The sequence below is a fragment of the Prunus mume genome, linkage group LG1 (assembly GCF_029339155.1).
Source record: "Prunus mume cultivar Tortuosa linkage group LG1, ASM2933915v1, whole genome shotgun sequence".
NCBI lineage: Eukaryota > Viridiplantae > Streptophyta > Magnoliopsida > Rosales > Rosaceae > Prunus > Prunus mume.
This window is the reverse complement of record NC_142698.1, coordinates 9,440,237-9,462,198: the sequence shown is the minus strand read 5'-3', so window position 1 is coordinate 9,462,198 and position 21,962 is coordinate 9,440,237. Positions and strand designations below refer to the sequence as shown.

The window sequence follows — 21,962 nt, the reverse complement described above, 5'->3', positions numbered from 1 at the left end:
ATTGATAATTATTATTATTATTATGCTTCTGAACCTGAAGATGGACATGGATCGATCGGAGAGAGTTATACGTAATTATTATCAGGACCACCTTTGAATATAGAGGATAAAAGATTACATGGGTGATTCTCTAACAGTAGTAATTGTGAAGGCAGCAGTGCATGCCTGACATTTCCATCCCCACCAAACACTGGTTTTAGTTGACATTAGGCACAAGCATAATGGTCATCTCCTTTACTTCTTCATTCTTCTATTCGTCATTATATTATATATGTGTGTGTGTGTATATGGAATGGAGATGATCCATTGATTCGATATCTTGGGTTCTAAGGAAAAGATAATACAAAAGAGTAAGATACGATACGCCTTAGACAACTAACAATAAATAAATAAATAAATATAGGTTCCCTTCTATTGAAAAATCTTTCAAATAATTTTATTTGAGGGACATCCTTTAGGGTACCTTACAATTTTTTTCCCAATGATCTAAACAATCTATTTTTCAGGTCTTCATTCAATAGATCATCCTTACAAAAAATTAGACAAATCAGAACCATTTTGATATCCAATTGTGTCTTACAAAATCAATGAACAAAGTGCTTCAAGAAAGTACTAAAATTTCAATAACTCAATTGAGTGGTCAAATGATATCGGATTCAAGTGATTTTTTGTAGAGATGATCTTTAAATAAGTATCTACAAAATAGACGGTTTGGATTAGTGAAATACAATCCGCAGTGGGGCTTACAAGGGGTATCCCTCAAATAAGCTTATTTGAAGGATCCCTCAAATAAGCTTATTTGATGGATTTCTCAATAGAAGCTCTCGGTATATATATATATATATATAACTCATGTATGTATGTATATATATTTTTGTGTTTTAACCTTTGGTTCATGCCCATGCATTGAGAATATATTTGAGATTGCAAAATCTACTACGTACGTACCTATTCGCAAATCAAAACCAGAGCCTCATATACTATTGATAATATCTTCTAAATTAAGGCAAAGTTAAGCTACAATCTAGAAAGAAAGAAAAGTGTAATTATTTTCGATTGTCGTCTTTTATCTCATTTACTTTAATTTTGTGTCACATTTAATCACATTCTCTCAATTCTGTTAAGAAATTCGTTAACCCTTATGAGGTGATTCGGTCCAATTTAATTAATTTATCCCTAAATGTCTTTTGATTTTATTTTTGTCGATTAAATAAAGATGTCGTGGGATGAGTATAAGAGCATCTCCACCGTTGGCCCCCCAGGCTGAGCAACAGGGTGCCTAAGCCCCAATTTGTAGTTCCAACAGGCTTCTACAACCCTGGCAGCTCATGGGTCCCAGCAAATTGGGCCAGTCCAAAGGCCAGAATAGCCTGGGCTGTTGCCTGGGTTTGCTGGCGTCAGCGATGACGTCAACAACGAAGAAAAATTATTTAAAAAATCTAAAAAATACTAAAATTTTCAGAATTTGTTTTAATAAATACGTAGTCATATTCTTCACTTTCCACACCAAAACTCTTTTTGCCATGACAATAGGTGGAAACGCCACAAGTCTTTTGTAAGGGCTGTCACTATTCACGTGAATAGTAACAACTCTTACCTTACCCTTGCCCTTTGCCATGACAAATGAGTGGAGGTGCTCTAATAAAGGTGAGAATTAGTCGTTTGAAGCATACATATGCATGTACATGTGTAAAATAACATTTACTAATTTAAATGTAAATGTTTTTGGCTGTGAGTGTTGGAGGTACGACCAAACAAAAGTTGTGGGGGTTGGGGTAAATGTTAAGCATATAAAAATAAGGAGATATATTGATAAAGGCCAAAAGAAATGAATCACCATCCTATATTTGGGCTGACAATGTAAAATGCTTCCTCCACTACCATCCAGCTTGCAGCTAAACAGAGAGAGAGAGAGAGAGAGAGAGAGATTCTCTTCTTCCTTACTGTTCACCAGCTCTTGCGTGTAATTGAACTCCCTACCCATCCCTCCCCCCTGTCCCTCTTCCCTCTCTCATCATAATCACTATAACCTTATATGACATTTCCTCTCTCTCTGAAGCTCTGCTTTTCTTCAATGTCATTGCTTTGTCCTACAGGCTATCATAGTTTATAGAAAAGATATTAAAAAAACACAGGTTATCATGAGTTGAATTAACTCAATTATTATACTAGCTATATGATTAAATTAATTCTCTATTGCAGAGACCTCTCCTTCGCTTGCACAACAACAAACTACGCCCACGACACAAAAGTTGGGCAACTAAAACATTTTACTTCTTTTTGCTTACAAGAAAAAGGGGAAGACATTTTCTGACTGTATGTAAGTTTGCGACCCTTTACACGTTCAATGAACATTGTTAAGTCGCCTATACAAGTTCAATATCTTGGTGATATGCAATCATGAAACAGAAGATGTTGTGCAACTCAACTACAAGTTAGTGCAAAAAGGAAAGTGATCGATCTTGAGTAGGACCATAAACCATGAACCTTAAACATGAAATAACGAAATCAAAGCACACATTGATGAAAGAATTGAAAGGTGAGATCTTACTAATAGTATTACTTAATTAGTGGGTAGTGTTGGCATATTCTCTCAGTCGAGCCACAGTGCATCTCAATTAAACAAACACAACAAGCTCTCATTGAGGAGAAAGACTTTCATACAACGACGGAATAACAAAACAGTATTATGTCGGTTATTAAATTTTCAAAACTGGGGTTATGTCGGTTATTAAGTTTTTCTGCTTATTGAGTGGCCAAGCCAAAGCTTCCAAAGTGACCTCCACTATAAAATATTAACTTGTCAATGGTCCAGAAGAAGCCAGAAACGTTTGGGAACAAAAATAAAGGCATCTAAAGCTAATTGCTACTAGCACCCATGATTGCCTATGCATAACCAAGGCCACCGACATGTAGGTTTTTATTAATTAAGGAAGAAAGTTAATTAATTAATCAGATACACTTAGATTATAAAACATGATGATGACTGATGACTGATGACTGATGGCTGAGAGAGTTGTCATGAATTGAAGGACAATGATTATTTAATGGAACAGTACAATTGCATACTTTGAGAGAAAAAGGGTTATGAATGCCATGAAGGCTTCCAAAATGTGCAGTGCAGGGTTATCAGGTTACATAAATATGGGTACATACATAAATGAATTTTAAATTGAAGAAGAAAAGTGAAGACTAGATATGGATAAAGTCTAAAATATTGATGGTTTTGAAAGTATGGTGGTTTGAAAATACAAAAATTTTGATAGAAATATTGAGAAATTATTGATATTGATAAAAATTAAATAAAATCATGGAAATTGTAAGAAAAACTTGAAAAAAATTCTTGAAATTTTGGAGGATGTTTATTTAGTTAATTATCTATTACTTTATCACAAAAAAAAAAAGAAAAGAAAGAAATGCATTGCATGATGAATTGAGTTGACAAAAGTTGTAAGTGTAGAAAATATGTAGTAATTAATGAAAGAAGATTAAACACACCATAATCATTTATTTATAATGATTTACTTCAATATTTCATACTTTATACATTGCATAGTAATATACATAAGTAATTTAGTACCATATAGAGTTCCTACAAGGTTTAAATTTGAGTTGTTTACAGTAACATCCCCCGAAATTTTTGACTTTTTCACAAAATTCGAGGTTTTAGAAATTATAAGACCACCTCCTGAGGTTTTAAATTGATTTCACGAAACTTATTTTCATTGATTTTTCATCTAAAAATTGATGATTTCAAAAAATAAAAAATAAAAAAATTCTCTAAATGACAAAGTTGACCTTTGAGATTAGATTGCATATACTTCATTGAGGTTAATTTTGTCATTTGCATAATTTTTTTTTAATGAAATCATCAATTTTTGGATAAACAATCAATAAAAAGAGGTTTTGTGAAAACGAAACCTCATGGGGTATTCGTGTAATTTTTAAGACATGAGGAGTTTTGTGAAAACACAGAAAAACTTCAGGGGTGTTAGTGTAAATAACTCTTCAAATTTTTCATTGTCTTCGTCATCTCAATATTATAGCAATATTTTGGCCAAATGTTGCTGAAGTGTGAGAGAAATTATCGACGTCAATATTTTCTGATATTATCGATACTTATACGATATGTGTATGAATATATTTTAAAATATCATAGACCCGAAAAAACAATAATATCCTCAATAATTAAATTTGACATAACGGAGTTCTAAGAAGACAAAGATCATTACTAATCAATCCCACTTTGACCTGCCCCATCCAACCCTTTTGCTTGGTTCAACTCAAGCATCATCAAGTTCCTATTTTAACTGGAAATTAAAGGGCCACTGCCTATTGACCGAATTATCATTGGTGATCATAGCATAGCATGTGGCCCAACCTTGCTAGACTTAAGAAATTTTGAGGCTTGCATCAATGAACATTTTTATGAAGGAAAAAAAAAAACTCTGGAAATGTTATGGGTATGTAGGTAAATAGACAATGGCCGCTTGTTTTTGGACATACAAAATATTTTGATGCTGAACTTTTTGGCAGAAAAGTGATTATCTTTGCACCATATCAACTTGATAACCGAATCAGATCAGGAGGCGGACATTTGTGCCCAAAATAACCAAATATCAAACCATTTTGAATTGAGGGTCCAATCACAACTCAAATTGAGAATCTTCACAAACCTAATTGGCAAAAGCAGATATTACTGAGATATTCGGTTTGGTTTACCTATTCTATTAGACCCTAAACTACCCAACAAGATCCTTTGTTTTTCTTGTTTTGCTTTTTTCTTTTCCCTGAAATGATCTTACAATCATCACAAAGTCCGGCTTGGAAGCTATGGCAGCCGTATAATGGCACTTGGGCGGTCAAGCGTGAAGCAGACTCGGAAGACTTTCGTAATGAATTTGCTTTAATCACACTTTAAGATCCAATTATAGGCTAAAATCCTAAGACAAGACGGTTGCGCGTGCAAATGAAAGATGTGGGTCACTAATATAATCCATCTAATCTAAGCATGTTCGTAAACAGTTGGTTGTTTTATAGATGCTTTGATTTGGGACATTATAGGCCCAATAATTAGAATGATCAAAATAAGATCTGTGGAAATCATGTATGCCGAAAGGGAGAAAATGCCTTGCCCCACCACATCATCTGCTGCCAATGCTGCGTACCAGACACCCACTCCACTCACCAACGTTTTCTAGCCTTCCAATAACCTCAACACCCACAGAGAACCAGATTTTCCTTTAGTAACTACGTTTGCAATTTTCCAAGACCTGAAGCCACGTTTGGTGGTTGGGATTCGTATTATGGGATTGCATTTATACCCGAGTTGTAATTTGATCGCTTAATTAAATTATTCGTTCAAATGGTCTACCAATTCCGTCAATATTGTCGTTAATTTCAAGGTTAAAATTGTCAATTTATACTAACAGAGGGGTGGTAATTTACGATACAATTTGTTACACTACCGAAACCCACACAAAAAATTAGTGGTTCAACTCGCAAGAAAAAAATGCAGGTAATTTTCAAGTCAATCCGCTATGACTCGTTTAATAAATAGGTGAGTTTTGAGTCAACCTGACAACTCGTTAAAATCCTATATAACCTGTTTATTTATAAATATAATATATATAAGTAAAGGTCCAGTGCATTGACAAAAATGAACGTTCTGTTAAGTTGGTTTCATTCGCATGATTCTCATTGGTGTTACCCTGGATTGAAACCCAACACTAGTACTACAATATATTTACTTTGTACTCTTCTTTTTGGTATAACCCCCTTCAATGTTTTTCCCAATCAACAAAGCAAACTAAAAAAATGCTTATGTCTAATTTTTTTCTCTTAAGCTCTCATATCACCATCAATCTCACTCTCTTTGGTGGAGTTGTTTAGAACCAAATTCTACTGGTTACTAATTGCTACCACTTTTTATTAAACATGTGATTAACCATGTAACCTGTTTACTAATTGCCTCCTGACTCTCAGAATTATTCACCAAATGACAATAAACCTCACTTTGATCCATTCTTGGCATCGGACACCAAGCAAACAATGCCAAGAATCATCATGAATAAAGGCAGAACTAGAAGGACATCAAGAATCTCCATGAATAAAGGCAGAAATAAACTTCACAAGATTCATGCGATTTCGGTTTTTCGCATTCAAGAATCATCATATGGACTAAAAGCAACAATTCTGAATCTCATTCCAACTATTCTCCTAAAACAGTATAAACATATGAAAAATGTCAAATGACTGGACCTCATTTTCACATGACTTTCAAAGAATTTGCACAAGTGTGGCATACGGTATCAAAATCAATGTTGAATAATTTAATCTATAAATTTATCAGTTACAAAACATCTTACGATGGGCAAAAAGCAAAAATTCTGTCCCACAAGAATAATTATCACACACATGAGCTCCGGGCTTGCAGAGCTTCTTGTAGGGATTGCACAGCACCATCATAATTTAAGAAGCCCATGAACCAAAACTCATGGTTATCAATGGAGATAACCTGGATGTACTTTTCAGCAGGGTTTGATCTGCTTGATGAAGGATTAACTGCTTTAAGCTGATGTAATGGGATAACCACCTACCAATATTAGAGAGTATAAAGAAATGAGTAAAATAATAGCAAAAATAAAATAAAATACTCATCAAAAGAAAAACAAATAAAAGAATTAGAACTTACAAAAACAATGTCTTCTGAAAAACATCAGTTCAACAATATTATTAAGAAGTAGGAATATATCACGAAGCTTGACCAAATAAACTATTTTGAATTAACTAATATGATTTCATTTAAGCACAAAGATATATCTTATATACCAACTGCCATAATTTAGTAGCGAATAACAAAATCAGAACTAGTTTTATGTAACTCCCTATTTCCTTATGCAAATGTAAAATGAAAAAGTTGTTCCTCATCTTTGGTTTCACAACAATGATGACATAATTTCACTGTGGGCAAATTACCACCGCTCTTATGTGACACAGTAAATAACAAATACATCTTTGCCAAGAGGCAGCAGGAAAAGAAAAAGTGAGGGCAAACATAAGTAGAAGCAGTAGAGTAATTATTTATTTCTTTTTAATAAAAACACTCGAGGACAACACTAGGCTCACCTAATAACAAGTAACAATCATGGAAATATTAGATCAACAAGCTTCATATCATAATCAATATTGATCAAACAGGCTACACAAAAAGGGTTAGCCGTCAGTCTTCCCCATATAATGTGTTCTAGGTCTCGTTTCCAATGCCAACTGCCAAGAGACTTCACTAGCTAATCTAGCCAGAACCCACCTTTAACAAGTTCATTAGTAATGGAGATCACAAGCCCACTGAAGATAGAAAAAATGAAAATAACCAAATGATCACAACAAAGGCCCCAAATTCCAAAACAAAATTATGTTGGAAATTAATTTCTTGCTTCTCATTTATTGGGATCTAGCATTAATACTCTTATATGCTTCCCCCCTCTAGAACTACTTCAGTTTGAACATCCCTTCTGGATCTAGTCCTCCTCTTTTTGTGCTCAAATAGAAAGTTGAAGAGCCTATGGTGAACCTGGGGCTTAACAAGCTCATTGAAATTTAAATCAAGCTTGAACCTCATGAATGCTTTTCATCCATACATGGGCTTAGCTCAGCAATTGCCTAACAATATGGTGCATCAATTTAAGCCCCAATCCATACTTTAAAACAAAAAACAACTAGAGTTGGTCATAAACACAATTTACACCTTCAATTGGGAACAACATGGGTCCAAATAAAGATAGATGGAAAGGAATTTCTATCCACAAAACAGAGACTTTTCAACAAACTAGCAGTGGCGTATTCATGGTAGCTCCATTTTAAAATAATTTGACATCCAAGAACAGACACCTTTAAAAGTGCTATCACAGGACCAATTTTTGACTCTCAAAATTTATTTTACTTTTTAAAATTTGAATGTTAAAGACTTGTTATGATTAAAGTTGAAATTGGCTAAAAGGATCAGCAGTACAGAGGTTCATAAGTTCTGACTAAGGAGAATCAAGTCAGAATAAAATTATATACACTAAGTGTCACATCACAAGCCTTGATAGTAATCCCACTGTCAAAATTTATGTTCCCTTTAATACTTAGATGAAGAATCACCATCATAATGGAAGACAAGAGGGAAGCTTCCTTCAAATGTCTTACACACATCCTGATTCACTATCACGATTTTCTACATTATAATAATATAATGCAGTCATAGAAATAAACAAAATAAATCACTCAATAATGCTTCGGTAAGAAAGTTATCTGTTAATTGAAATCCCATATTTGAAAAACCTTTTAAAGACACAATAGTAAGCACATATGCAAACTTACCTTGTAATAGCTCCATTCAGTTTGGTCATCAGCTTTGTATGAAATGGGATTATCACTACAATAAGCAAGTTTTGCAGTAGAAACATATAAAACTCCCATGACTGGACCCGCTGATGTGGATAAGTAACATGCAAATGAATTTTGAAGTTGCTCCTCAGGAGCTGTCTCAAAGGTTGACTGGAAGATCTTCTCATAACCACCTTCTGCTAGAACCTTTGTTCCTTGTGCAATTCTTCCCATGGCAGCATCAGCAAAACTAGGGCTTGTTTTCACTAGTTCGAAATAAAACAGGATGATTAGTGACTTCATCCATCACAATCACGATATTTTTGGATCAACAAAATGGACAAAGTAAACAATAAGAATAACAAAAGCAAAACTGGGGAGATCAAGAGAGATTGAAATTCCATTTTTTCCTGACAAAAGCAGAATTTAATTTGCGTAGTCAGTGTGAAACAAACAACAAAAGAAAAGCATTCGACAGGAAATTAGTTCAGACGGTTAGAGAAACTAGAGGATGGTACTAACAGCCAGTCTATATAGAACACTTTTCAAGCACCGGGCTAAGCGTTTTACAAGAGGTTGCTTGGCTAATCCTCCTCACAAATTTTAAACTTGTCGATTCTCGTGTTCATCGATAAATCTACCAAATAAGATTAGGACAGACCACACCTATTATTTTTCACAAATCTCAGAAACAGGGATTAATCAGAATAACCAACACAATTAAAATGTCAACTCCTAATATTCATGAAAAATGGATGATAGTAGCCAATCAATTCCTACAAGCAAAGGAAGCAAAATTGGCAAATGGAATATGACAAAGCAACCAAGACATTTGGAACCTTATCTTAATACAATTCCCATTATTTTCAAAACAACATGTAGAAGAAAAATCGAAGCAAATTAATCAGCAGAGATCAACAAAGAAAAGAAGAGGCAAAAAGCAAGCAGAAACTCACAGTGCTGCCACGTGTTTCCAGCGAGATCCTCAGCCTTCTTAGTAGCCTCCCCCACCGACTTTCTCCACCTCCCAAACACGCCCCTTACAGTCTCCACCGAATCTGACCATGCACGCAATACACAAATACGTCGTCTTCATAAGCATACATATACGGATTCAAATACGTATATACATGTAGAATTACAGAAATACTACCTTTGAATGAGAAAGAGGAGGTGAGCATTGGGGAAGGAGCCACGTAGGGATTGGATCCCTGATGCGAATCAGAGGCGGCACCGGCGCTACTGTTGTGCGATTCGGAGACCAATTCGGGGCTCCAATGAACCGACTTCTTGGGCCCGGAACCCGTGGGAGTCCCGGAGGCCTCTGTCTGAGTCTGAGCCTGTGATCCCATGACGAAGGTAGCCCAGTTCTGATCCCCCGTCAAAGCTTCGCCAGCCGCTTTCGGGTTCGGACCTTGAGTCTGGTTCGGAGCCTGCGTTTTGGCCTCGGCCGCGGAGACGGGCTTGGGCTGGTCCATGGTTCTAGAAGCTTCGTGAGAATGCGATCACGGAGTGCGTGAGGCGGCGCGTGGAGAGCTAGATTTTTTGGGGGGTTATTTTTATGTGTTTTTTTTTTTTTTTGGTTTGTGTGGTTTTTTCTTTTTTTCGTAAAATTGGAGTTTTGAAGGGAAATGGAGGGGGACGGGTTTAGCGATAAGAACGGTAGGAAGCAGAATTAGCAAATCATTTGTTTTTAGCGTTTTAAAACTTGATGCCGATAGACACTCGTTTTAAAACTCGGACCCTCCGTTGACGGGGAGGCTATTTCTATTCCCCACCATTGACTGCCAGGTGTTGCTTTTACATTTTATTTTACACGATATATTAAGAAATTGGGATTCGACACACGACTCTGAGTACATGAGAGTAATTGCCTTCAATCAGTTGATCTACAAGTTACTTGTGACACGTGTCTTTTGTTGGTTATATTTTTTGTTGATTGTGGGGCAAAGGTTCAACTAAAAGATTTTGTCAATGCAAAGAGCTTGTAACTCATTTAGTTAAAAATTTTACTCCGAGGTCATAAGTTCAATTCCTTCCTCCTCCAATATAACTTATATATATAAAGTAAAAAGTAGAGAATGATAAAACATTCAAAATACAGAAAATATCATTGGTTAATACAAACATTAAGAATTGAAATTATTAATTAAATGAAGATAATATGGTAAATTTACACATTTTCATATTTAAAAAAATTAAAATCAAAAGAAAAATCAGATAATGAATCCTATTTTTATGGAACACAACTACCCATTATTTTTTTACAAATTTATAAATAAACCCAATCTTAGACATGTATTTATAAAATAAATTTAAATTTTTAAACAAATAGCCTCTCGCATGGGCGGAAGCGTGTGCGGAGAGACTAATTTTAAATAAATAAATATTTTTTTTTTTCAACTTGGGCCGGAGAAAAACCGAAACCACCAGCATGTACCAATTCTGAATTTGCAGCCGAACCCATCTGGGTGGATCCAGCCTACATAAAATTAGGTTGGGCTAAGCTTTGTAAGTGATCCAACCTACAAGGCTGGGGTGAGTTGGGCCTTGGGTGCTGGGTTCTGAATTTTCTTGGTTGGGTGGGGCTATATCTAAATTATACAATCAAATTTATCAGAGATAATCCGACCTTTTGGCAACCAAAAAAAAAAAAAAAAAAAAGAGAAGAAGAAATATATCAGAGATAAAATTGTACAATAAAATAAGCTAAGACTCTCGTGCCTTGTATCGTTGCTCATCATGTTAAACAGATTTTAAAAAAATATAAAAAATAAAAAATATGATTTTATGTTCATTTGTGTGATTGGTCCAAATGTTGAACTTTGGAGGATATACGTACTCCATTTGGATGGAGGGTTCCAAATTTATGAAAGTAAATGATATTGTAAGGTAGATTTGTTTGTATAGACTAGTACAATTCATGTATGTCAAGATTTAGACAAGAAAGAAATGAAGAAAACAAATGGACTTCAAATGATTCCTTGCATATAAAGAGACGGACCGAGGATTTCAAAATGGCGTGGACTAAATTGACCTTACATACAAACTTATAGAAAATTTGAAGGTACGAGTGAATTTCATTGATAACCAAAAAAAAAAAAAAAAAAAACAGGGGGACATAATTGATGATTCATCATTGTTTCTCTTAATAAAATCTTAAAGAGTCTTTCATATCTTAGCATTTCGATGTTGACCTGACAAAAATTCCAATAAAAACATACTTAAATAGTTAAATATCTAATCAAATTCCTGAAAATGACATCAATTGTAAATAAGAAACTAGACCTTTATTAAAATCCCTAATTGATAATTCATACAAGCAAGAACACCAAAATAAATTTCAAATCCTATTTGATAATTGAACAAACCAAAATCAATTGCAACTCATAAACTGATAAGCCAGAATTGCAAATCCCTAATTGATAAACCTCAATTATAAATCCTTAATTCATACTTCATAAATCCTAAATAATCCCCAAAATTTTAACATTAAAAAACCAAAAAAGAGAGAGAAAAAAAAGGGAATTTCTGTGGTTAGCCTAGTTGTGTGGTCAGCCCAATGGGAGTCTAATATTTCATGTGTGGTGTGGGAGGTTAGTTTTTTTGTTGTTGGTCAGCCTAGTGAGATTAGTTAATAAGATTTTATTTGAGTGGCTAGGCTAGGGTATTAATTTAGTCTATAAAAAAAAAAAACGAGTTCTTTTGACTATAGCCTAGGTTAGCATGTTTCATGAGACCATCCTCGCATGTTGTCATTTCAAATTCGTTTCAAATGTACTACATCTAGTTATTTCAAATACATTCAGTCTAATGTGGTTCTTACTTTAATAGCAAATTTAGTTTTGTTGTCAAATCCTTCCATTCAAAGGGAGCCTTATTTTCTTTTTGTGAGATAAATTTATGGTAGGGTAAGGGTTGATCAACCCTTATCTTCACTTCGTGATGTGTGATGTCCCATAAATTTTGAAGGTTGTATTCAAATTAATACAGGCGTTGTGGATGGAGTAGCGGGTTTGGTTCTGTTTTGTTGTTGGGTTCTAATGACTCTGTTGTTGCTTTTGAATTGTTTACTGCTAAGTTTGTTGTTTGTTGTTTGTTATTTAGTAAATAAAGTATTTCCAGCCAAAAGGGCAAAAAAGGGGTGAAAACTTATGGTACTTTATAGCTGTTTGAGGTCACAAAATCTAAAATCCATTTTCGATTCCTTTGATGCTTATGAAGTAGAATTACATGTTTGTAATTTTTTCTTGTCTTTCTGCATGTTATATGTGTTAGCTTTTCATCTTTGTACTTGGACCGCACTTAAAAGTTTGAAAGCTTTTGAATAAAATTTGATCTCAAAAACTTCTTTTAAGTTAATTTCTATAAAAACTACTCTCAAGAAGAGATATGGTCAAAATTGGTAAAAAAGTATTATAAAAAGAGAATGTAAATGGAGAAAAAAAAAAGGGGGAAATCAACTCCCTGAATTATTAATCATACAAAAAGAAAAGAAAGAAGCAATAGCAGTAAATGCGCTTTCATTTTGGGCATGATTGATAATTTTCCAGCACGTTGAGTGTATGAACAAAACATATGTCGTTGATAAATTAAATTAAAATAGGATATAATAAACAGTAATTTTGTTGGGTTCATTTCAAATGATTTCAATAACGTTAAAGAGAACCAAACAACTCCATATAAGGACTACGGAGGCAGAATTGTCACCAACGATGACATTTTCTCCTTCGAATATGTCAAAACCAGCAAACGATGACATTTTCTCCTTCGAATATGTCAAAACCAGCATATTCTTAATGGAGCTCTTATGGTAGCAGTAATCTTCCTTATTTTACTTGGGGATAATTTTTATTTGGATTTTGGAATTTCTTGATGCGTTTCTTCTTTTGGAGAAAAATTCTCTTTATTTGTTGTTTTGTCCCTAATCATGATTTGGATTTGGATAATATTACTGTTAGAGATAAGCATGACTTTTACTAGTGGGGTAATGTTTGGTTTTTTTAATTTTCTATATGAATCATAGTCTAAATTATTATAATATGTAAAAAAAACAATTGAACTCAAAAGAAAAAAGACAAGTATACGCAGATATGAGTTTAGCTAAGTTGGCTAGAGCGAATATGCTCTCCACTCTACACCCGAGTTTGAATTCTCATTTCCATAATTTAAATTAAATTAAAATAAAATATTACTTGGATTAGAATAATGAATGAATATACTATTCTAGTTCACTGGGCTAACCCATACCATATATACTTATAATTACTGTTGTGAATTGATTGGGATGCGAGGGATAGTGACAATATGAAAAACAAAACCTCAATCTTGAGCTTGACTATTGAGCTCATTACATTACATACGTCGTAACGTAATTAGTTGATCAAATCACACGGAATGCTAGGTCACCTAAGGTTACTTTGCGTGGCTCATCAATTTGTCTAATCATCATCTCTTAGGAGGCGTGCCTTGGTGCCTCAAAATCCTCCCATTCCTTAAGTGTTAAAATGACGCAATTCTTGGATCGTGACATGACAAATGGTATTAGAGCTATGTTGGTGGGTTCTACCATATGGAGTCGAGGGCATAAATGTCGACCCAGAGAAAGATTGTCAAAGATACTCATGTGCAACCCAACATGCTAGCACAGCCTGGGGTGTCACATTCTCCCTCACTTAAATGACAGGACACAAGGAAGTGCACTCCACCTCAACGCTATACCCCAAAAACACTAGTCATTAACTAATGAGGCTCCTTGCAATTGCTTATGAAGTCCAAATCGATCCATTAGTTTATCGATGTTCAGAGGCGGAGCCATAGTGGGGTCAATGGGGTCGCACGACCTCTTGGAAGCCATGGAAATAAGCTTAGAGGACCCTTAGAGCTGTTGGTGCAATCCTTTTAGAGCTGCTGGTGCAACTTCTTGGAGCTGCACATCACGTGGTCGACAAAATGTCTGAAAGAAGAGGAAGAGTTCGCTCGCAGGTTGAAGAAGGAGGAGGCTGCTGGTGCGCGATGTTTTTTTAAAAAAACAACATGGCCAAAAGACGTCGTTTTGGGCCAGGTCTGAAGAAAAAAGAAAATGCCCAGCATATCCTCCAGCCTCTCCTTTTCCACAGATCCGATTCTTCCATTCCAAAACCCCCAATTTTCTTTTGTTTTCTCCTCCTCCAACCCAAAATTATCTTGAGAAAATGATTATTCCGAAAAACCATTTTTCATACTTAGTCAATATTGCACATCCGCTAAAAAATTTCCGGGTCCGCCTATGAGACACTATAATTGAAGTCAAAGCAAAATGGCAAATTGCTATCTATTGGCCTCTTGACCATCACAAATCATTCTTTCCCCCAGTAATAACAAAGATTACACTTTAATATCTATCCCAAGCTGCAACTTCTGCCACACTTGCGCCTTAGCCTGTGCATGCCACTTTAATTTTTTTTTATAAAAAAATTAAAACTTAGGCAGTAGTTTAATTAAGGAATTTAGGGTAACTACTCCTCTCTCCTCTCTCCCTTTTCTATGTGATATCAGATAAAATGATGTCTCAAGTTTATGTGTTTAGTGCGTAAGTGAAGTATGAGATTCTTAGAGATGTTTATCGCACTAATTTCCAGTAACAATGTAAGTTTTTATTTTCATTTTTTTGCATATATAGAATATATATGTTGATTCCATCCTAAATTTTTTTTTTTGGGACTTTTATACTAAGACCCCTTGTGTTTCGATTCCTGGCTCCGTCACTGCTGATGTTGAACTCAACATGGTAGCACAACTTGGGCGTTAAATTTTAAAAGATTTTGACCATTTCTCGACTTATATGTGTCATTCTTGCCCATGGCCATACTAATCTTTTTGTTGTTCCAATTTTATCAAACGTCCCTAGGTCGTGACAATTACAAAACATAAAAAAAGAACTTTTGTCTAGACATTTACAACAATGATTCAAGAAACCTAAGTGAAGCTAGTAGTTTAGGGTTCAATTGAGGTAGGCCCCATTGGCAGTTCAATTGGATTTTCAATGCACACTCTTTTGTTTGATACTCTGTTTTGGTTAACAAAGTTCATTTTCTCATAAAAATGAAATAAACTAAATTAACCTTTATTTGAAAATAAGAAGAAGAAAAAAAATAACATGTTATACATTTGTTTTTTTTGTCGAAAACGTGTCATACATTAGGCGTTTAATTAAAGGACGACTCGAATAGATCTAAACTATGTGCAACCTTCACCGAAAACTTCATAAAAGTTCATTAAAAAACAAAAGAATAGAAAGAAGAAGAAGAAGTGAGAATCATTCTTTACGAGTGGAAGATGGCCGGTAAGACTGATTCCCAAACACTGAATTTGGAATCCAATTACTACAAGAAAAGGTCTAAAAGTCTTAACAATAATTGGGAATGTTCCATTTCATATGGGAAAAGCCCACAACCCTTTTCCCCCTTTTTGTGTTGGATTTGGACGTTTTTCGTGCGTCACCAATTCCCACGTATATTTCACAGAGCCATTTATCTTAGAACACCATTATCTTTCTCCATGTCATTTAAATTATAAAATAAAATAAAATAAAAATTAACACCGTCTTCTCAGCAATATTAATCATGTAGTGGTGCACATGTTCCATCTCTTTCTTGCCAGCTTCTGCCAGCTCCTATTCATCATACAACTAAACAAATATGTTCATACTAAGTTGCTATATAAAATAAGACCAAATCAATTCCACTTATTAATTGGTGCCTATGATGGGATACAATACGCGGATCTAGTAAAATTCTACTTCGTTTTCGAGAATAAGTTTCGTCATCACCCTAACTTAATGGTATGTTTACTATTGTTCGGAGAAATTGAATTGATGAGTTGAATTGAGAAGAATGGTAGTTGTTTACTAATTAGTAATTTGGGAGGAATTGAATTGAGGAGTTGAATTGAGAAGAATCAGATTATAGATTCCTATTGAAGTTGTTTACTAAACGATATGGATTGAGAAGAGTTAGATTTCGGATTCTTATTGAAGTTATTTACTCAACTATATGGAATTGGGGTATGAGTTGTATTAATTACTAAAACGTCCTCGTTGTTGGGTTAATTATATGGCAAATTTGAAAATTTGAAAATTGTGTAAGAATATAATGGGTCAAAAAGATGAATTCCTAATGAGTTAGTTCTCCATGAATTAGAATACCACCTCTCACCAAAGAATTGAATTCCTCCAAAATCAGTAATTCAACTTCTAATTTTGTGTGGACTCCACTTACTTTTTAATTCATTGATGTGAAGTAAATGCAAAAATCTTTCATATGTGGAATTCAATTCCTGATGAAAATTCAAATTCCTGATTAGTAAACACACCATAAGAGTTGAATTCATAATCTATTATATTAAGTTGGAGACTGAATGTAATTAAACTAAATGATCATTACATTACCTTATTCTTATTCAATACGTGTTAGGTGTATATAAGTGGTAATGGTTAGCACAACCCCTTTCTATTGAGGGATTCCTCAAATTATTTTATTTGAAGGACACCATTTAGGGTCCCCTATGAATTTTTTTCAACAATCCAAACAATCTATTTTTTCTGTCTACATTCATAGATCATCCTTGCAAAAAACAGACAAATCAGAAATCGTTTCGACATCCAATTGTATCACATAAAATCAATGAACACGATGCTTTAAGAAAGTACTAAAATTTCAATAACTTAATTGAGTGGTCAAATGATATTAGATTCAAGTTAATTTTTTTTTAAATTTTTTGTAGAGATGATATTTGAATGATTATCTAAAAAATAGACGGTTCTTATTTGAGAGATCCCTTAATGAAAGCTCTCTGATTGTTAGTAAGATTAAACTAAATGAGCATAATTGTTCTCTTCGACTGCACTAGAACTTAACATTAGAAAAACCAATTTTTTTTCGTCAACTGATATGCCAGTGTTTCATTTCCTTTCCTTCTAATTTTTTGATGTCAATTGATATGCTTGTGTTTCAAATAAACTTATTTGAAGGATCCTTCAATGGAAGCTATCTAGTGGTTAGTAAGATTAAACTAAATTAGCATAATTGTTATCTTCGATTGCACTAGAACATAACATTAGAAACATCAATTTTTGGACATCAATTGATATGCCGGTGTTTCATTTTTGGTCTACCCCCATGGTTAAAGGTCTTCAATTAGCTTCCCAATACGGTTACACTGACATTGTTGTGGAAACTGACTCTAAAGTTCTTATCGAATGAATAAATGGAAGTGCGAGGAATCAAGCATGAAGTATATTGCCCTCTTTGAAGAAATTCATAGTTTTAGCCGGCAATTTCATGATGTCCGGTGGAAATGGGTGTCAAGGAATGCAAATCGTGCTACTCACATGGCGACATCGATAGGATTTTGGGCTGTAGAACTGGAAAGTTGAGCCTATTGGCCACCACAATCTCTTGTGCACGTTTTGGTCTCTAATGGCTTGCCATGCCCTCTTAGCAACTCTATGTAAGGTCACAATCTGTGTGGGGAAATGCATCCTGCTGGTCTTTGTCGAGTCCTGTTTTGCTTCTCCTTCTTTAGTCTGTTCTTTGTGGCTTTGCCTCTTTGTTCAGTGGTCTGTATTTGGGATTTTTGTTTCAATGACCACCCCTCTCCCCAAAAAAAACTCACAAAAAGAGAGCTGAAAATCTCAAAAAGAATAGATAAAAACTATATAAAAAAAACTACCACTTATTTAAACCTTATTTAAACAACAGCAAATAAGAAATCGATACATTAGTTAATGTCTGAAACACTAATATCGTTGTACGCGTACTTCTTTCCAAACTTCTATGCACGGAGTCAAAAGACGACAACAAGACAAGAAAAATTTGGAGGCCAAGGTATTTTTTATTCGTGTTCGTTGAGATGAACATGTTAGTTGTTTTCCATTTGCTACGAAGCAACGGTAACATCATTAAACATATAATATAATCTGATGCAAAGATAATATTATAAATTTCTTTTCTCTCTCCCCAATTATCCCACAGACGAACGCCTAATTACAACAGAACACAGCTGGCACAAAAAAGCCATCAATTTTATTAAACAAAAGGAAGTCTCTTGCATACAACAAAAGGTCCTCATCCGAACCAAAACACAGTTCACCGAAGCGTGGCTGGATCCCAATTTTGATTAGACCGGTTTTATCATAGCCACCAATGGGCGCTGGCCATGTGTACAAATTATGTAGGCCATTTGTATTCTATAACTTCTTTTTAAATTGTATTCTAGAACTCCAATGGGATAAGTTTTAGGTATTCATTTCAAGCATCATATTTAACATAACCACGGTTAATTTTGGAATAAGATACAATGCTATAGCTTAAGTGATTAATACCATTTATTTATGCACCCGAGATCATGTGCTCTAATTCTCAACTTATTCCTATTAGAAATATAGTTTACAATGCGATTAACAAATATGGTCCATTCAGCATTATTGTTAACAATAAACAAAATAAAGTTATCTACATATATTTTCTGTGTTGATTGTAAAACAATATTGTCTTCAAATTTATTTTCCCACCTACCGTCACAACTTGGGGTAAGCCTGAAGACTTAGCAATACTTGTTTACGTTACATGAGATGGTTAGGCAACACTGTGTGTGGGTGCGTGTTTAGTGTGATTGTTAATGATAATTAGCAACAACTAATGATCAAAGGGTCATTTCCGTAAAACCACCGACCACGTTTGGAGTTGTTGAAAAGGGCAACGACTGAATCCAGACTGTTAAAAGCTAAGCTCCGCACTATTATATTGCCAAGCCGAAAATGCGAATGCACCAAATGTGGTAGAAAAAGACACTCTACTAACCCTCAAGCAACCATAACACGTGACGTGTCCAACCCAAATTGCCATGATCACACAATCTCAGCCCTCAAAACCATGTTTACACTGCGATTAAATTACCAATATAACCCTAATTACGACACGCGTCGAAGCGTAGCAATTCGTGTTAGGTGGTTCTACCCGTAGCCGATCCTTGAAGAAAGTTGAAAGAATTGACCAATTATTCACACCGCCCTCGCTGGCTTAACCACATTATTAAATTAGTAATATTTTTATTATTATAAAATTTGTTACAATTAAATATGTAATGTGGTCGTGGTGGGTGCATATGCAGATGCAAATGCAAATGCAATGTGGTATTTTATTTTATTTTTATGTATAAATATAATAAACCCTAAATTAAAACCCTCCATCAAGGAATCTCAACATCTCACATTATTGAATTTAGAAACGAGCTGTCCCTCAACAGCCCCCCACTTTCTCCCTGAACCCTTTTATATTCCCCTCTCCTTTTGAACCCTTCCCTCACTCCCCAAACTCTCACTCTCCCAAAACTCTCAAAAACTCATCAAAACCTCTCTCTTTCTCTCTCTCTCTCTTCCACAAAAAGAAGAAGAGAAACAAAAAATGAAGATGGGTTTTGCTGGGTTTCAAGTTCTCTTGGTCTTGGGTCTCTTGGCTACATCATGCATAGCCCAAGCCCCATCCCCCGCACCCACCGCCACACCACCAACCGCAACACCACCAACAGCAAAGCCACCAACCGCAACACCACCCACAGCCACCCCTCCATCCGCCGCACCAGTTCCGGCACCTACCACGTCACCAACTCCATCTCCAACCAAAGCCCCAGCTCCAAGCACCACAGCGCCAGCCTCCTCCCCCTCAGCCGAGACACCGTCTTCAACTTCTCCACCTGCACCCGCTGGTCCAGCAGGCAGCCCGAGCTCCCCGACGGCCGACACCCCATCTCCTCCTCCTCCTCCCAGTGGGAACTACGCTCCTGGATTGGCCAGCCGCGCTGCTATTGCTGGAACTGCTCTCGCCGGAGCCTTGTTTGCGGTTGTGTTGGCTTAAGACGCTCGTAGAGTTTGGCCTTGGCTGGCTGGCTCTCTTGGGTTTTTCGTAGTTCGTCCACTTGGAGACTCGTAGGCTGTTGGATCTGGGTTTTGATGGACGGACGAGATCTATTATTTTCATTTGATTTTGCTTTAGTGGTTTTTTTTTTTCTTTTTGCTGTGTTTCTTCCTTTTAAATTATTGGGTTTGACTCATGGAGGATATTTGGATGGTGATTAGTGCTCTTAATTATTTCGGTGATTCATATTGTTTCGGAGTCGACACGTGCACACATTTGTAGATGAGTCGTTTGGATGTACATCTGATCTGATGATAGTTGAATAAAACAGTTTGCAATTCTTTTTCTTTTTTTCTCATTTTTTCTAATTTACCACATTTCCAATGAGGAAGTAAGTTGGAGAGAGAATTGAGGCATAATTTTCTAGGGTTAGGTGGCTCTACCTTTTGACGAAGGGTAAGCATATGCTGTGCCAGCAAGATGTGGAATCCGACTCCCTTTGCTTGTCTACAAGCTTCTTCCATTGCTTGACGTTGACCCAACAATTTTCAAAAGTTACCATCATTTTTTCCAAGTGCTCCATTAAACTTGAGTCTTTTCTTTTGTTTGATTCCATAGTGTTTCTCCCACGTGTGATCCCTTGTAGATGAAAAGTTAAAAAAAATAGGAGGAAATTAGGTAGTAATAATTTTGTTTTGAAAGTGATTCGGACTTTAGATAGACTATAGCATTTTCTAATATACAATCATTAAAATTCTTGTATTCTTTTCTATGTGGAAATCCAAACGGTTCGAGCTAGTCAAACCAAACCAATCCAAACGGTTTGATTTAACTTTACGCTTGTTATTTTCTTATTGGTCATCACACTATCATGTTTCATCCTAGTCATTGATATCAACCACTTAATACTAAAGCCTAAATTTGTTAACCTATTCAAGCTCCATCTTCAACGATTAGAAATTTTCTCAACTACTATATAAATTTAGGTTATGAAGTTGCCTTTGCCTTTGATGTATATTTCCTTAGTTACTTATGAAGGGAAACTGATCACTATAAAATGTAAAATGAGGCCTGATCCTGAACCAGATCAATTTGAACTGTAACGTCACATTTATTCATTGTGCTATTTGAGGCTTAAACCAAACCATACTGAACCGCAACCACAACCACCACCCCTAAATTTGGCTGTGACCCAGTAATAGAAGCCTATTGGCTTGGAATTGTTCTTGATTCATTAATCCCATACATGTAAGAAGAAAAAAGCATGTAATAATTGGGCAGTAAGCCCTCATACAGAACAACTATGGAATCATCAATTCACACTCAGACCAGACATCTAAGAAGAATTGTAGAATTCTATAGTTAGGGCCTTAGATAAGGACATTAGATGAGACTCTATATTTTATTTTAATCGTTGGATAAATTAAATAAGGATATTAGATGAGGGCTTATTTATTAACCCTTGGATCAAAGTAATCAATTTGATTCAACGATTAAGATAGAGAGTCTCATCTAATAAGACCCTCACTATAGAATGACTCGCATCTAAATACAAGGCTACAATAGATGAGGCCAAATTTTAAAACAAATATGTATGTAGACAGACTTAGGTTATCCAGAATGATAGGGTGAGAAATGTTAGTAACCTATCATATAATATGCATGCTGGTTTTCCTTTTTCTCTTTTTCGTTTTCTTT

The 21,962-nt window shown here is 35.2% G+C and overlaps 2 protein-coding genes and 1 non-coding gene across 3 annotated transcripts; 1 reads left to right on the top strand and 2 right to left on the bottom strand.

The window, feature by feature from the left end:
• Positions 1–6,304: 6,304 nt before the first annotated feature.
• GEM (GRAM domain family protein) lies at positions 6,305–10,013 on the bottom strand. Its single transcript, XM_008237168.3, has 4 exons — positions 9,524–10,013; positions 9,327–9,428; positions 8,365–8,636; positions 6,305–6,595 (listed from the first exon to the last, which is right to left on the bottom strand). The coding sequence occupies exons 1-4, from the start codon at positions 9,846–9,848 to the stop codon at positions 6,410–6,412; spliced, it is 885 nt and encodes a 294-aa protein (XP_008235390.1). The 5' UTR covers positions 9,849–10,013; the 3' UTR covers positions 6,305–6,409.
• A 5,153-nt stretch (positions 10,014–15,166) lies between these two features.
• LOC148920961 (U6 spliceosomal RNA) lies at positions 15,167–15,267 on the bottom strand. The gene has a single exon (XR_016123468.1). It is a non-coding gene; the product is annotated as a U6 spliceosomal RNA (small nuclear RNA).
• Positions 15,268–19,635: 4,368 nt separating this feature from the next.
• Positions 19,636–20,611, top strand: LOC103334210 (uncharacterized). The gene has a single exon (XM_008237159.3). It carries the CDS (start codon positions 19,815–19,817, stop codon positions 20,262–20,264), a length of 450 nt encoding a protein of 149 aa, XP_008235381.2. The 5' UTR covers positions 19,636–19,814; the 3' UTR covers positions 20,265–20,611.
• Positions 20,612–21,962: the final 1,351 nt, after the last annotated feature.

Coding starts and splice junctions, on each gene's coding strand:
- GEM (XM_008237168.3), bottom strand. CDS start 9,848: ATGGACCAGCCCAAGCCCGTCTCCGCGGCCGAGGCCAAAACGCAGGCT. Junction 8,637..9,326: donor TGGAAACACGTGGCAGCACT/GTGAGTTTCTGC, acceptor ATTTCGAACTAG/TGAAAACAAGCCCTAGTTTT. Junction 6,596..8,364: donor CTGAATGGAGCTATTACAAG/GTAAGTTTGCAT, acceptor TAATATTGGTAG/GTGGTTATCCCATTACATCA.
- LOC103334210 (XM_008237159.3), top strand. CDS start 19,815: ATGAAGATGGGTTTTGCTGGGTTTCAAGTTCTCTTGGTCTTGGGTCTC.